This window comes from Salarias fasciatus, chromosome 5 (genome assembly GCF_902148845.1).
Source record: "Salarias fasciatus chromosome 5, fSalaFa1.1, whole genome shotgun sequence".
Taxonomy (NCBI): domain Eukaryota; kingdom Metazoa; phylum Chordata; class Actinopteri; order Blenniiformes; family Blenniidae; genus Salarias; species Salarias fasciatus.
Window position 1 is genome coordinate 31,227,815 of NC_043749.1, and position 16,022 is coordinate 31,243,836.

General features: G+C 45.6%; 1 protein-coding gene across 1 annotated transcript in view; it reads left to right on the forward strand.

Moving 5' to 3' along the window:
- The first annotated feature begins 3,871 nt into the window (after window positions 1-3,871).
- LOC115387951 (sodium- and chloride-dependent taurine transporter-like) overlaps window positions 3,872-16,022 on the forward strand; it is a 28,830-nt gene continuing 16,679 nt past the window's right edge. Inside the window, exons 1-3 of the mRNA XM_030090861.1 lie at window positions 3,872-4,084; window positions 13,292-13,521; window positions 13,602-13,736. Coding sequence (XP_029946721.1) covers window positions 13,293-13,521; window positions 13,602-13,736 — 364 coding nt within the window. The 5' untranslated portion in view covers window positions 3,872-4,084; window position 13,292. The remainder of the gene's footprint in view (window positions 4,085-13,291; window positions 13,522-13,601; window positions 13,737-16,022) is intronic.

Genomic DNA, 16,022 nt, shown 5'->3' on the forward strand with positions numbered 1-16,022 from the left:
TCATGTGAAATGTCACAAACAGGGTGTTGGTAACTCCAGGCGACAGATGGAAACCTTAAAACTCACCATGAATTCAGTCAGGCTGTTGTTGGCGGATTACACCACAGACATCTTTAGCTTCACGTTTTAAGGTTTGGTTTCAACCCAACTTTCTAACCATTGCTGTTTTCTCATCAGCAATCCATAAAATAATCAGTCAGACAAAACAGCTGTGGAAATCTTCTATTTCTGTCGAGTTGAAGGGGAAAGACACCATCTGATCACAAGCAGACCACTTCACTTAATAGCCTTATCTTATTGTCTTACAAGTTCCTGTCAGTTGGTGTGGTTCACCATGCCAGGCATTCCAAGCCTCCCTGCGAGCTCTCTCTCCTGCCGTCCAGTCACCGCCTCTCCTGCCGTCCAGTCACCGCTGCTGATTGGACGCCTGCGCTCTGGACCGAGTCTGTCTGATTCTAGATTTACACATTTAGAGAATAAACTCTTCTTCTCGTTTGTCTCGGGGTGGAGTTGACCTTGATGTGTTCTGGTGGACAGTTCCGCGCACTCATCCAGTTGACTTCTGAACTTTGCACAAAAGACGTTCAACTTTCTCAGCAGGCAGATTCAGAACCTTGTTTTGGTTTGGTCATATTTCTGCTGATCATCATCACCATCATCATCATCACCACCATCATCATCATCATCACCATCATCATCATCATTATCATCATCATCATCATCATCATCATCACCATCGCCATCATCCTCATCCTCACATCATCATCATCATCATCATCATCATCATCATCACCACCTGCATCATTATCATCATCATCACTATCATCACCACCATCATCATCACATCATCATCATCGTCATCATCATCATCACATCGTCATTATCATCATCATCATCACTATCATCATCACCACCATCCATCATCATTATCATAATCATCATCATCATCATCACATTATCATCATCATCGTTGTCATCATCATCATCACTACTATCATCCTCATCATCGTCACATCATCATCGTCATTATCATCATCATCATCACTACCATCATCATCATCATCATCATCACATCATCATCGTCATTGTCGTCATCATCATCATCATCACATCATCATCGTCATTGTCGTCATCATCATCATCACTACTATCATCATCATCATCATCAGTAAATGCTGATTGTCACGCTGTTTTCAGGATGGAGCCAAACAGACTTTTCCTTTCTTCGGAGCTCTCAGAGCAACATTTCAGGTCCAGCTCTGCTCCTCAGTTTTATCAGAGCTGAGCGGAAAGCCGGGGTTTGACAGCAGAATCCGCAGGATGCTCTGTCAGTCCGGTCTGATGTTATCTTCTGTGTTCTGGATGTTCTGGAACATTCCTGGGTCGTCTCGTTTGTCATGCTCAGCGCTGGAACCTGTCTCCTGAGCTCTTATCTCTCGTTTTTGAATTCAGCTGCTTTATTGGTTTCAGTTCTGCACTCTAGTTGCGTTTTTGCTGATTTGGTTATTTTGGGTTGTGAACCCAGGAAGAGACTCTCTGTTCAGGGTTTGTGTGTTTTCTGGCTGCACTCAGGGGTTTTCTTGGGGAATACAGATTCATTCCACAGTTGAAAGATCTCGCATCTTTGGGTTAATTGACGTGAATTTCTGTTTCTGCGACACACTGCTGACCTGTTCACGGTCTCTCCTCGCTTTGTCCGTCAATAGAAACAACCTTTATTTGAATCGATCAGATATAAAACATACTGTAGGTCGATAGAGCTAGTTGCAAAACAGCTTTTCTCCACTTTCATGCAACTCGTTAGGTTGTCCTGGTGAGTTTCATCATCAGATGTGAACCTTCTCCATGAAACCATCTGGTGTGGCGTGGTGCCAGTTTGTGAAGAAGCCAAAATTGATTTGAATGTACCTGAAAGTATTGGATTTATAAAATGGATTTGCAGTCGATCGCGGAATCATTCTGTTCGAGGACGTTTACACAACGTTTTCAAGAGGAAACAGAAAACTTCTGTTGCGTTTTATGGGTCTGTTTACACGGAGCCACTGGAAATGCTACTTTTTGAAACGACTCCCCACGTGGCCCTTTTTGAAAAGGCTTTTACATTCAGATGTCATGGCTGTTTCCAGCCTCGGCTGGTGATACATTTCTAAGGTGGGGCTTCATCATTCTTCATTTTCAGTGTGTTTTTAAACCCCAGATCTCAAGTCGCCATCAAACGGCACTGGCTGGTTTAATTTCGTGTTGTTCATTTATATTATTAATCCCTGATTGGTAAAATTGCTACAAAGACCCAATTTCTTGGGCAACTTTTCCAACGCCCCAAACTGTTTACCTGCTCTTTTATTGCAGTTTTTTTTTAAATAGAAAATGAAGCACAGACATTGTTACCATATTGTCATTTAGTATTTGGGTTCATTTTGCTCTTTATTTCTGTTTCTGAACCACAGGAGAGCGACGCCCGATCAGCTGCCATTGGATGTTTTCATTTTTAGCTTTTAGGCAGATTGTTGTCCTTTTTTCAACACATGTATTTGGCCCTTATAAAACACAATAAGGTTAATTTTGAGAATAAGTCTGGTGTGAAGATCAAGATAAAAATGTTAATTTACTTATAGTTTTGAGAAATGCCACTGCACAGGAACAAAGGAACTGCAGGGTGAAATGCATGTTGCATGTTAACAGGAGACATTATCTAAACCTGCAAGATGCAGTTATGCACAGTATTCTGATAACTACACGATTTGCAATAAATGCAAATAATTAAACATAATGTTAATGTGTTAGAGCCTGTAAAATGGAAAACAGCTATTTTTCTTCCATTTTTGTGTCTGCGCATGAAATAATTAGTTGCATTTGACAGTTTTCTTTTATATTTTGAATTTGCAAAAAATTTACGACTGTATGCCGTTGAACACGTTCTTACAGTTTTTGCATTTTTTTGTGCAGTATGAAATGTTAGAGGAATGTACCTGTACACTCAAACTGAAGCAGCTGCATAGGAACAATAGGGAACACCTTCAAATACACATAATAACAATCCAATCTGGATTGGGATTCGGATTTCAGGTGAAACAGGCGGAAATGTGGTGCAGGATGAAGGATGGCTCCAAACACGAGACATCCTCAGCGGAGACACGCAGAACTGACGCAGCCGCAAAGCACTTTTTGCACATTGTGTTCCTTTATGTTTTTGCAGCCGCGCGCACAGGGTCGGGAGCGCGCGTCTGAAAGCGAGCGGGTGGGGGGAATGCTACTTTAATGCTCCTTAATGCTGCATTCAGGGGTCACTCGTAAATCTCGCTTTTCTGTTCGCAATCTCAAAACTTGGAGGTTTAGTGGGATATTTCTCTGTTTTTGTTGATTATTATCTTTGACAATGGAAACGAGGAGTGAGTGAGAATGTTAGATGCACTGAAAAGTGTTGTGTTTCAGATGAGGTGTTATTATCATGCGTTTCGCACGTTTATCCACTTAATGGGTATCACGTTAGGCCAGTTGTAACTATTTTCTTATTTTATCATCAGTCAGATGAAGGAAACTACAAAATGTGTTATAACAGCAAATATCCCTAGAGAAGTAGCCTATAAAATGTAATTTTCTCTCAAGTTTAAAATTAACCAGAAATGAAGACTAAGTGGATCACTTTTTGAAAACTCACTTGCAGTAGCATTTTCAGAACCATTTTCTGTATTTCGATGAATGTATCTTCAGATTTTAACTGGAAACTTAAAATAGTGCTTGCAGACACCCACGTGGTGGGATTTCATTTAAACGCCTGGTCGAGATGATGAAAAATCCGAGGTTGCCGGGGTCCGTGAACGCGCCACCGCTCTCCTGTTGCTCTGCTGGAGGAGGCAGGCCGGTGATTTTCCACTGCCTCTGATTCTCCGGTCCCCCGTTTTAAGAGACAAAGGTCAGAAAGAGAAGCTTATAAATAGGCTAAAATAAAGGCAACCGAGGCGTCCAACCCTCAGTCGCTCCCACGGACACAGGAGGACACGGACAAGACGGAACGGACAAGGGACCGCGCGTAAAGGACATTAAAAGGACGAAATAATAAAGAAAAATCACATCATCACAGCAGGTAAATGGAAAGCCCCTTTAAAACTGAGCAGGGGGGGATTTTAATGATGCTTTCATTCACTGTCTTTCCATCTTTATTTAAAATTGCCTTCAAATGTTTATTTGGATCTGTAAAGTGAATTCTGATATAATGTGTTCATTTCATACATTTTGAAGCACGTGCCAATATCTCAGAGAAAAGTTGATGTGAATTTAAAGATGAGCTCATTTGCTGGAGTTACTTGGTGTGCATTTTCATTATTATTTCTATTTCTAGTGATAGTGAGCATGTAGATCTATTTCCTGATGAAGATGCTATAAAGACTTTCGTGCGTTTCGTGCGCGCATGAGTGGTTTCTGCCGGATTTAGGCTCCCCAAATGCTTATCTTGTTTAAAATAAATCATCTTGCAATCGCTATTAACATAATTATAGCCATAATCGTTGCCGTGAATGTATTTTCCGTCCTGTGTGTTATTTGGAGCGGAGCGCGCAGATCCGGCTCACATGCGCGCATCAAGGCGCATTTCTGCTCAGAATGTGTGATCACCGTTAGCCCGGTGAAGGATGTGGAGCGGCCGGTTCCTCTGCTCCGGACCGGGGCCGTTTTCTCTCATCCAGCCGGGAGTTATGCACACATCCCTCACTGTTTTGAATTAATCCCGCACCTGTGTGTGCGTGTGCGTGTGCGTGTGCGTGTGTGTGTGTGTGTGTGAGAATTGAGGGTTTTAAAGAGCAACCTGCGCTGAATTGGACTGTGTAACTTGTCTTTATTTGGCTTCGTGGTGCTAAAACGGTTCAGGAAGGAGAAGTGAAGGGTGAGAAGCAGGGGATGCTTTTCTGTGGCTCCTCAAGCATCGTGCTGCTTGTTGAAACCACGAGTCTCTCTCTCTCTCTCTCTCTCTCTCTCTCTCTCTCTCTCTCTCTCTCTCTCTCTCTCTCTCTCTCTCTCTCTCTCTCTGCCCCCTCTGAAACCTTTGTCTTGCTTCCTCTTTTCACTGCTGTCACAATCTCGTGTAACAATGGAGAAAGAAGAAAACATGAAAAACATGACTTGACTTTTCCCTCAATTTGCATTGAAATTACACACGGCTTTGTGCAAGTGCACGAGTGTGCACGCACGTGAAAGGGATCTATATAGTGTGTTTTCACAATCCAAGGCGTCTTATGTAACAAATGCACGGAGAAGTGCCATGAGACACATCTGTTAATGCAATGCAGCCGGGGTCTGTTCATCTGATAATAATGTACAGACAGCATCCAAGGCCGCGCCGTCGGTTCCATTTTGGATCTGGTTCAGTGTTGGAAAATTACCGGAGTTGTTGACAGTCAGTGAAGAAAAGCTGTGATGGAATTTCTCTCCCTATCAAGACGTCAGATTCCCTTCGATGCAGGGATTAACAGAAACGACCATGAATACATTTACCCCAGTTGAATGCAGAACAGTTGACCCATTCAGATAAGTTTTTCATTTATTTATTTTTTTGTTAAAGGTTAAACATGTGTAATCTGATAGATGAATTGATGGTGGAACCAGCTGTGAGGGGAGATCATTTTGCAGGCATCAGATCAAACCTTTACTCTTCTGACTTCGTATTCATCCTGGCTGCCATTGGTTTTTTTTTTTAGTGCAGGGTTCAAATCTGGCTCCATAGTTGTAGTAAAAGTGACCAAGTTGCTCAGACTTTGAGGCAAATTGGAGAAGGCGGCGGTAAACTCAGGGCGGGGGGTGTGTTTCACTCGGATGCATCTGAGGAGCAGCGTCCATTGTCTGCGAGCTGAGCGGCACTGACAGCCTGATAAACCACAGTGAGCTGTTGGTTTTGTCGCCGCCGCTGCTCTGTGTTACGTTGGTCGAGACATTAATCTAATCTTGTCAAGCTGATGTGTGGCTTCAATCAGACAGTTCTGGCCGAGCGACGCTAAAGAAACGCTAACGCGACGCCACCCAGGCTCAAGCCTCCTGGGTTTGTTTGTGAATATTTCACATGTGGACGAACTGATAGGAAATAATCAGTGAAAGTGGGTCCTGCTCTCCTGCTCTGTACACGCTGATATGTGGCTGCAGGTTGCCATCTCAATGACCTTGCTTCAGAATCATTTTCTTCAGTTGCGTTGGGCGATAAGTTACGATAACACTCCAAACCTTCGTTAACAGCTGGCCACTGACTGCCAGCGCCGTCGGCCATCTTTTCTTTTCTCGTTTTGAATGAGCTGAAGTCAAGCAGCAAGCCTACGAAGAATTATTAAACACATTTTTTTCATGATAACTTATAAAGTTAAACTTATAAACTTTTTTCTCCCATAATTGTCACAATGTGGGTTTGATCCTAAACTGAAAAAAATCTGATGACTTTCACTGAAATTTGGCTCCTGAATCCACAAATCTAGGCCCGTTTACATGACATCCAGCGAAAATGCTGAACTTTCGTCGTGTTTTCAGGACCCGTTTCCATGACGACGTTAGTCGGCGCTACTGAAAGCAAAACTTTATGAGAATATTTCCAAAGGCGGAACTTTTTAAAGACACTGTTGTCATGTAAATGGCAGAAACACCGCAAATACACACACACACACACACACACACACGCACACACACACACACACTACGACTGTATTAAATATTTCTTCTTCTGGACGTGTGAGTAGTCGGTCGGCTGTTAGCTTAGCCACCGTCGACGGTCGACTGTTAGCTTAGTCGCCAACGTCATTCGAATGTCAGCTTAGCCACCTGCGTTGGTTGGATATTAACTTAACCACCATCAGCAGTTGACTGTTAGCTTAACCACCAACGTTGGTCTTCTGTTAGCTGAGCCAGCGGCATCAGCCAGCCATTAGCTGAGCCAGCGGCGCCTGAATAAGCTTGCGGACTCTGCAGAGTGATAACCTGCCGGGCCTGAACAGCTGCCGAACGCCATTTGGAGGAGAGACTGACGGCGCGAGATGAAAGACGCCTTCACTTCCTGCCTCCACATGCAGGAACAGGTGGAATCAGCAGGTGGCCAGCGAGATGTGGGCTCTCACTTCAGTTATTAAAGAGTCAAAGCATTAATCTGCTGCTTAATAACCATCACTGTGTTCTGCTAAATTCACAGAGCTGTTTTAATAATTCTACACTTTACTCCAGTGTCCGATAACCAGCCTGCTTTCACACTTTTCAAGCCTTTAGCACTGAATTCCTTCATCGTTTGGGCATCATAACACAGTCAATAATGCCTTACTCTGTCCACAGTGTTAGCTGTGATGTGTTCCATGGTCTGTATGAATGTGACACTGGACTAAATGATTACTGAAGAAGGTCAAATATCTCGGAATCTCGTAGTTTTCGAGGAAAGGTTGTTTATCTTCCTGTCCGTCTCTCAAAGCGGCGCCGATAGCTGCCGTGTTCACTGTCGCCTTGTTTGCTGTTAAATGATTTATTAAGCCAGTAACCTGAGGTTAGTGGAAAGTGTGTCCCTGTGTGTGTGTGTGTGTGTGTGTGTGTGTGTGTGTGTGTGTGTGTGTGTGTGTGTGTGTGTGTGTGTGTGTGTGTGTGTGTGTGTGTACGTGCATGCTTGTGAAATCTCAGTCACAGACGTGCAAACACTCCCAGAGTAGCTGCCTCGAATGAAAACTGAGAAAGGCCGAGAGAGACTTCGGTGACACACTGATTACAGCCGTCAGCCGGTCTGGTTGTAGTCAAACATTTATGGCCACATGTCCTCGACTCCAGATCTTCGCCACCGCTGTACATATTAACCAGTCTGGACCACTGACCCAGTTCAACTCAAATCGTCCCCCGTGCCATTACAGCTGCACCATTAATCCTCCATCATTTTGGATGATTGTGTTGAAGTTGTAGTTGGAGCGGCTAATAAAAGGTGTAGGCAGCTTTCCCAGGTTTTATTTACCTTGGCAGCTGGGAGGGAAAGCAGTAAAAAAGGGCGATTAACACCCCGCGCCCATGTACTGGCATAATGTTTCATCGCCTGTTGCCAGGAGCAGGCTTAATGCACCGTCAGGATGATGGAGGTCGATCAAGTCGGCGCCGGCCGAGTGACAGATCAGCTTCATCTTGTGGCCGATGGGCGAATGGCGTCCTGGATCCTGGCAAAATGAGATGTCGGACTCGTACCTGCCACGGGGCAGAGATCAGATGTGCAGAAGCATCAGAATCAATGAAAAGGACCAAGAACAACAATATCAGACGGTTCCACTTCTGAGATCCTCCTCGGAGCCCAGTACGGAACAGCTGCTGCCAATCGGGGGCCAAGAGAAAGAGCACTGTTCACGAGTATGTGGAGCGCCCTGCACGTGGCAGCCACACCCATCAGTTTGAGAAATGCTCAACACCGTGAGCAGATCTCCAGCTGAGTTCCCGCTGTGATGTTTTTCACGATGCGTTCAGGCACCGCTGGGGGCGGGCGGCGGCGGACTGCCAGGCCCAAACATGTCCTCACATGTAGCGGAGGGAACGGGGATCGAACCGCTAATAGCACAATGGAGAGGACAGCCCAGCCCACCACTGAAGGACTGCTACAGCAAAAAGCAATGGATCCATATCTAGAGTGCCACCTACTGGCGGATTGGAGGACTCCCTCTTTCTCCCCTGTTGTTTTTCAGGATCTCATGACTGACTCACTGGCAGCTCAGCATCTTCTAATTGGATCATCTGACTGCGCAGCGTTCATGTGAAATTCCCAGGCTGAAGCAGCGAGTCGCTCACTCTCCCCCTCTTATCCGACACGAGACGAATGCAAGCCTCCAAATGAAAGCGAGCGTATTGTAGCATGAAATCTACAATAAACTGCAGCGGAGAGGCGATCTCCGGGTGAAACCCGCCAAACCGGAGAGATGTTTGGGATTATTTTGGATTAGAGGGACACAAGTACCGCATCGCTTCATGTTTTGGCAGCAAGTAATAACAAGAGAGGAGAAGAAATTCTGGGTTTTCACCTTGGGCGGTGGTGGATGTGGTGTTGACACTGCAAGTCGTTTCATTGACTCGGTGTAAACTGCAGTTCTAGGAATTCAAGAGAGGAGAAGTCCCATCGACTGTTTTATTGACTCAGCGCAGATAAGAGTGAATGCCGTGCACTCCTTCTTTATGAACTTCTGTTTTTCCTGCCGCTCGGCTTCAGACCTTCACATGCGCCCTCCATTCTTGTTGTTTCAGTGAAAGAAAGGTTGTTAACCTTCACCCGGTAGAGTTTTGTGCTTTATCTGCTCGTGACGCTCACTCACAGTCAGTCTGCCACCTTCTGAAGGTTAATCCAGCGGAACCAACGTCTTTATGCTCCAAACACTTTAAAAACTCCCTCATCTGTGCCTCCATCTCACTGAATTTAAGTTATTTTGGAAAATCTGTTCCTTCAAAATAAAACTGTGCAGAGTGAAACGTCCACAGTGAAAACGCAACGTTTTTGTGTTGTCTTTTCAGAAAAGCTTCACGTTTACACAGCAGTGTTTTGAAAACAATGTGTGTTTCCATGGAAACACAGAAACAATGTATTTAGCATGCTGGGCCACTAGTTGGTGCTGTTGGTTGTTTATTAGATGAAACCACACACCACACACTCATGAAAATATAGTCTAAACATTAACAACGGGAGAAGACGAACATTCGTACGGACAGAACACCAAGTGATGACGGTCAACTCTAAAACTATCGAGTCCAGGAGAGTATAGACTGGGACCAGGACCAGGAGAGACCAGGAGAATCTGGACTGGGAGTCATGACACAGTGAAGGAAAACATTGTTCTTATTTTCCGCTGCTACTGTAGTGGTTTTGCTCAATGCTACAGAGATAGACCGTTTTCAAATATCTGTGTTTCCGTTGGCTTCAGTGTCGTCAACAAACTGCAAAAGCTCCGATATTTACTGAAAGATGTCATGTAAACGGAGCCGTGATGATGAGTTATGATGAAAAACATGGTAAAAATAATCTTTCCAAGTAGAACAAGATGACCCGGGTCGATGAAAATCAAAGATAAGGTCTATAAGGACGAGTGAGAGAAAGAGATGGTGCACGGCGGGGAAACAACAGGGAAGAAGACAGAGGAGCGACGATGGAAGAGGAATAAGAGGCACGGTCCAGCGAGCAGAAAACGGAATAGTTAAAGAAGAAGAAGCAGGTCATGCTTTAAAAGGCGATACTGAAAACTGGACCGGAGGACAAAGGGGAAACCTTGCGATTAGAACACTGAGGAACCAAAATGGCAAGCAGAGAGAAAATGAGGATGTTTGTGTTGAAACCATTTCTATTTTAAACCATGAAGTCTAAATTATTGGGCCAATTTCCTGTTTGAATCACATTTATCATCCTTAAGACTCAATTCAGATGATCTTTGTTTGGAAACAAAATAAGCTGGACGGCCAAAAGAGCTCATTTGGAACAATAAAACAGCAGATTTTGGCTTGTTATTGAAACAAATGGGGGATGAAGCGAAGGGGAAAAGAGGTAAAGGAGCAAAAGAAATGGAGTGGAGGAGACGGGCGGGTGAAAGAAATGTAGAGCGAGAGAGGAAGGGCCGTGAGCGGAGCTAATAGGCGGCCGGCGCAGTGGAAATGTACATGCTCTTTAAATAGGAGAGTGTGTTATGTAACTGTTTAGGGAGTGAAGCGAGGGTGTGTGTGTGTGTGTGTGTGTGTGTGTGTGTGTGTGTGTGTGTGTGTGTGTGTGTGTGTGTGTGTGTGTGTGGGTTCTGGAGTCACTGTGTTCACGTCCACAGTGTGTTTGAGAGGGTGCGAGCGACGGCTGTACCCAGACCACCGGACAACGACCCCGTTTCACACCAGGCGTCTTGAGATCGCCCCACAATCCCCGGCGGCTCCCTTCAGCACTTTCCGTTCTCCGGAGGGAATTTTCAGCACAAATGAGCAACAGTTTCATTTTCAAATTACAGCACAAACTGAGCGTCTTTCAGAGCGGCTCTCAGATCTTCTGGAGGCGGTGCTTGTTTTCTCGGGACGACCACGACGGAACGTTCCTGGTATTCGGATCCAGATACGATCAGAACATTGACGCTCGTAAGGATCCACCTTTCTCGGCCAATTTAATGTTTTCATTCACCGATGAAAGAGTCTTGAGTCTTGTGAGGGGGTTCCCTGTAAAGGTTCCACCCACTTCACACCTGACCTCTAACCCGGGACGCCGCATCTTTCAACACAGCCGCCTCCGATTCCTCCCACCTGTTTCTAGACGTCCGCGCCTCCAAAACTCATTTCGTTTAAACTCTTCAAGCACAGAATCTCACTTTGTACCTGCAGTCGCCTGGTCTTGGTCCGCGTCCAGATCACATGACCGCCTGGTGGTCCGGACCGGTCAGCACATGACCCATGGCTAGCTAGAAGCTAGCAGATGCCTGCGCTGCAGTGTGCGACCTCGCCAGAAGAAGGAGCACGATGTGCAGTTTTAATATTTCATTGGACTCTTTATTAATACACCAGGTGGGATTTTTTTCCATGTCTATATGTCGACGACGGGATGGCGTTGGAGAATGGCGTCTGAGTGCACGTGCCCTGTGGCCGTCTGCGTTACATAATGTGTCATTTCTGACTGAGCGACAGTAGTAATTTACATATAAACCGGTGAGACGAAAAAATGCTTCCGTATTTGCATAAAGTGCTTCGAGACGGTGAATGTCAAATGCATTAAAAAAAAAAAAAAAAAAAAAAAACCTTCTGGAATGGATTCATGCTTCATGCATATAGCATTACAGTGATAATAATAATACTAATAATGATAATAATAATAATAATAACGATACACGTTTGTAAAAATATCAGTGTTTCTCAATATGACTGTCTTTGTTGCAGTTTTAATGTATTTAAAATACACTTATGACCCTCTCCTTTAAGACATTTGAACCTCACTGTCCAAAGCAATGATAGCAGATTTACAAAGTGTTCTTAATCCAGTGAGAATTTATCAGAACTGAACGGGGGTTTCTGTTGGTTCAGTGTCTGAATCTGCTCGTCAGTCGCAGGTTTAATGGATTCCTTTGTCTCGCTAAGCAGGAAGCACTTGTGCACACATACACAGAGTGTGTACACAGAAAGCAAAACACTTTCAGTTTCTCATTATGATTAGCTGTTGGCAGAGGAGAACCTCTGTGTTATTACCATCACCAGCTCTTTGCAAAAGGAACTATAGACATGTGATCACCAGACGGACTAGAAAGTTGTGTTGCATCCATAGACAAAAGGTTTTCACCTCATTTAGCAGAGAAACAGTTGAAACAATGGATGGACGGTCCGGGTATTTAGGTGAAATGGTGACTTGTCCTTTGTTCTTGGTAAATATTTGGCTGAAAAGTCAAACTGAGGGCGAATGAAGGGAGACGGAGACGGAGAAGCTGAGCGCAGATAGAAAGAGATAAAGACATGACATTTTCCACAGTGACAGACATCTGCTGACTACTAAGTGTATCTCTCTCTCTCTCTCTCTCTCTCTCTCTCTCTCTCACTCGCTCTCTCTGGTCGCTGTTGGATGGAAATTTACATCGATGGCGTCAGAATGACCTTCATCACTGCTGCTTCTGAGGAAGACCAGCTAAAGCTCACGATAACGGGAACTTCATTTTCACAGAGTTTCCTCTTTCACTTTATCGTAGAAGCGGTTTTCTAAACAGTCACGGCTGTTTTCAGGCTTTAGCTTTAGTTTAGACATGAGAAAGGTTTATCTCATGATTCCAGGACGGACTGTTCTCCCTTACTCGGCTTCTTTCGTGGTTACTTTTTAATTTGCTTTTGTCAGATGCTGTTATTAGGAAATCCAACTCTGGATCACTTCCAAGCAGCACATCAGCGTGTTTTGATCTCGTGATCAGATTTACAGTTTTCTTGAGTCACCAGAAGACGTCGTCCACTGAGCAGAACGCGGAGAAGCTGAGCTGGGAGAGCTTTCTGTGCAGCCGCTTCAGGAGTAATTACATCCTCTGGAAAGCGCCAGTTGGTGAAGTGATCTTTCTGGTTCTGCTGCTTTAAGTCTGAGCCCCGAGGATATCATATTTCTACTGTTGGTAAAAAACTGTTGTGTTACATCAATTATGACACTTCCTTAGCTGAGCGCACGACTCTGCGGTGAGCTAATGATACTGGGGAAGAGGCTGTAAATCTTGTTTTTCTAAATCTCTGCCAAGCAAATCAAAGAGATTAAGCTTCAGCCGTGATCATCATGAGCGGTCTACGGTGAAGGAGCGTTGTTGGTACGTGAGTCTTGATGGTTTTTCCGTCTCGTGTTTTCCAGAATGGCTCAAAAAGAGAAACTTCAGTGCCTGAAGGACTTCCATAAGGACACCTTGAAGCCGTCTCCCGGGAAGAGCCCCGGCACCCGGCCCGAGGACGAGGCGGAGGGCAAACACCCCCAGAGGGAGAAGTGGGCCAGCAAGTTGGACTTTGTTCTGTCTGTGGCCGGCGGTTTTGTTGGTTTAGGGAACGTGTGGCGTTTCCCGTACCTCTGCTATAAGAACGGTGGAGGTAAGACGTCCAGCCGCCGGGGAAACCCGCCAGACGAAGCTCCGCCTCTCAGTGATCTGACGCCTCTCGCTCTCCTCCAGGTGCGTTTCTCATCCCCTACTTCATTTTCCTGTTCGGCGGAGGTCTGCCAGTCTTCTTCCTGGAGGTCGCCCTGGGCCAGTTCACCTCCGAGGGCGGGATCACCTGCTGGGAGAAGCTCTGCCCCATCTTTACTGGTACGTGGCCTCTTACTGCACCCATTCAAACCAAGTAACACTTGTACACACAAACACACAAAATTACACTTCATTGGTGTATTTAGAACTGGAGGATGTTTAAAACTAGAGCAGCATCGTGAGTGTGTGTCGTCTAATATAGAGTCTGAACGAGGTTTGATGCTTCCAGCCACAACTCATCTGTATTTCTAAATGTGTCACACGCTTCGTTCCATGTGAAGAACCAACACAGTCAGAGCTCGGAACAAACAGAATCTTTCAGGATTTAAGCTTTCATTCACAAAACAACTAAATCTGTGTCCAGAACAGGACGATGTTCCACAGATAAATCCAGAGCGTTCGCTGCCTCGCGGGTTTCAGCCGGAGTATTTAGTAATGTGGCGTAAATCTCAGACTCTCAAACCCAACCAAACATGACGTGCAGCTCTCATCCGAGCGGCTAATCCTGCAGCCCGCCTCCTCCCAGAGGTAGAATGAGCTTAAAGTCACGTATTACAAGTGGAGCAGAGCGATTTGGCCCTACAAGGTAAGTGGGACTCCACAAGTGCGTGCGCTTTCACACACACGCATTTGCTCTGTCCTGTCCTCAGCCCTGTGTATGGCAGGGGTTCCAAACACCTGGCCCGAGGACCACTATGAACCCGCCGCAGCAGATTGGCTGATCCCGCAGTTCATTACATTTTCAGGAATAAATGTTCCTTTTTGGCCACTGGGACTAATAGAACCTGCATGTGGATCGCAGTTGGTCCGTCGGCAGGCCTCAGATGAGATGCTTTCCGGCGTCCTGCGGCTGTCCGAGCGGAGCTCCGCCCCCTGCTCCGCCCGGCCGCCCGGCCGTTTCTCCTGCTCGGCCCGGGGTTCTGAATTTTTCCAGACCTCTGTTGTTTTTCACAGAGGAATGGCTGTGCAACATAAGGCTGAGTCACACCAGCCTCTCCTCCAATCAGGCGGCCGAGACCTTACCCTGCAGCCGTTACCAGGCAACCGGGCCTGCGCCGGTACACCGACACACTGAGGCCTCTATTCTGCCTCACCTTCGCCGAGCGCTCACCTCCTCTGCTCTGGAAAGCTCGGCTCTTCCAGGAAGCCACATCACGCTGATCCTGCAGGGATGTTTCATTCTCTCCTTCACATTCTTCCTTTATTTCTGCTTTTATTCCTCCGGTTCCGCGGTTCTTCTCACCTCCCCCTCGCCGGCTGTTCACCATCAGATAAACATTACGTATTCATCACCATCTATACTTTTTCTCTTATTATTCACTCTGGTCTGTCAATCACAAATAAGCATCATCGGAAATTTTCCTTAAAAATAATACAGAAAAAGTGAAGATTGAGCTGCTGTTCATGTTTTCGGACTGATTAAGCTCCTTTGTAACTAGTAATTTATGCAGATTAGACTGATAGGACATAAAAATAGGAAGCTTGGGCCTGACGGATTGCATTTCAGTTTGCGTCCTTGTTGTGGTTGATTTATTAAAATTACAGATGAGTGACGTCCTGCACAGACAGGAATAAACAAATGAGGGTTTTATGTGCATCAAACAACATTTACATAAGAATGATCAGTCAGTAAAGTGATGGGACAGAGCGGCAAGCGGCCGCCAGAAGAACGCAGGAGTTATCAGACCTGTCAGAATCACAATTTACAGAATTTACAAAAAAACAAAATGAGTGCAGCTCTTACGTCTGGTTCACAGTTTGATATTTAGAAAGCGAGTCTCCATTGCTTTTCATCCGGATTTCAGAGGAAGAGAGCATGCTGGGAGAATGTAGGCCGGAGCGGTGGGCGGGGCCGGCACCTGCACCCTGACATAAATTGCGGTCTAGTTGGCGATCCTGCCTCGTGCTGACAGACGGCGGCAGGAACTTTATAATCAGTTTGTCGTTTCACCGTGTCGATTCAATTATTTACTCGCGGCGTCTTTCTCACTTTCACGTATGCGCACAGTCGATCTTTCTTTCAGACACATTATCCTCTCGCTGTCTCGCATGCGCACACACACACACACACACACACACACACACACATTCACACACGGGGCGGTGTACACAGTGTCCCGAATCACATGTTGCTACGGCAACAGTGTAGCAACACATCAGAGAGACGAGGAGAAACGGGGGAGAGGGCGGGAGGAAGAGAGATCTGAGGAGCAGACGGAGGGAGGGATGAAGGCGGAAAATGGAAGAAAACGGAGGAATAAACAGACGGAGAGACGATGGATGAAGAGGAGAAGAGAAAGAGGGAATCTCAAGAAAAAAGAAAAAGAGGGAAAGATTGGAAGGATG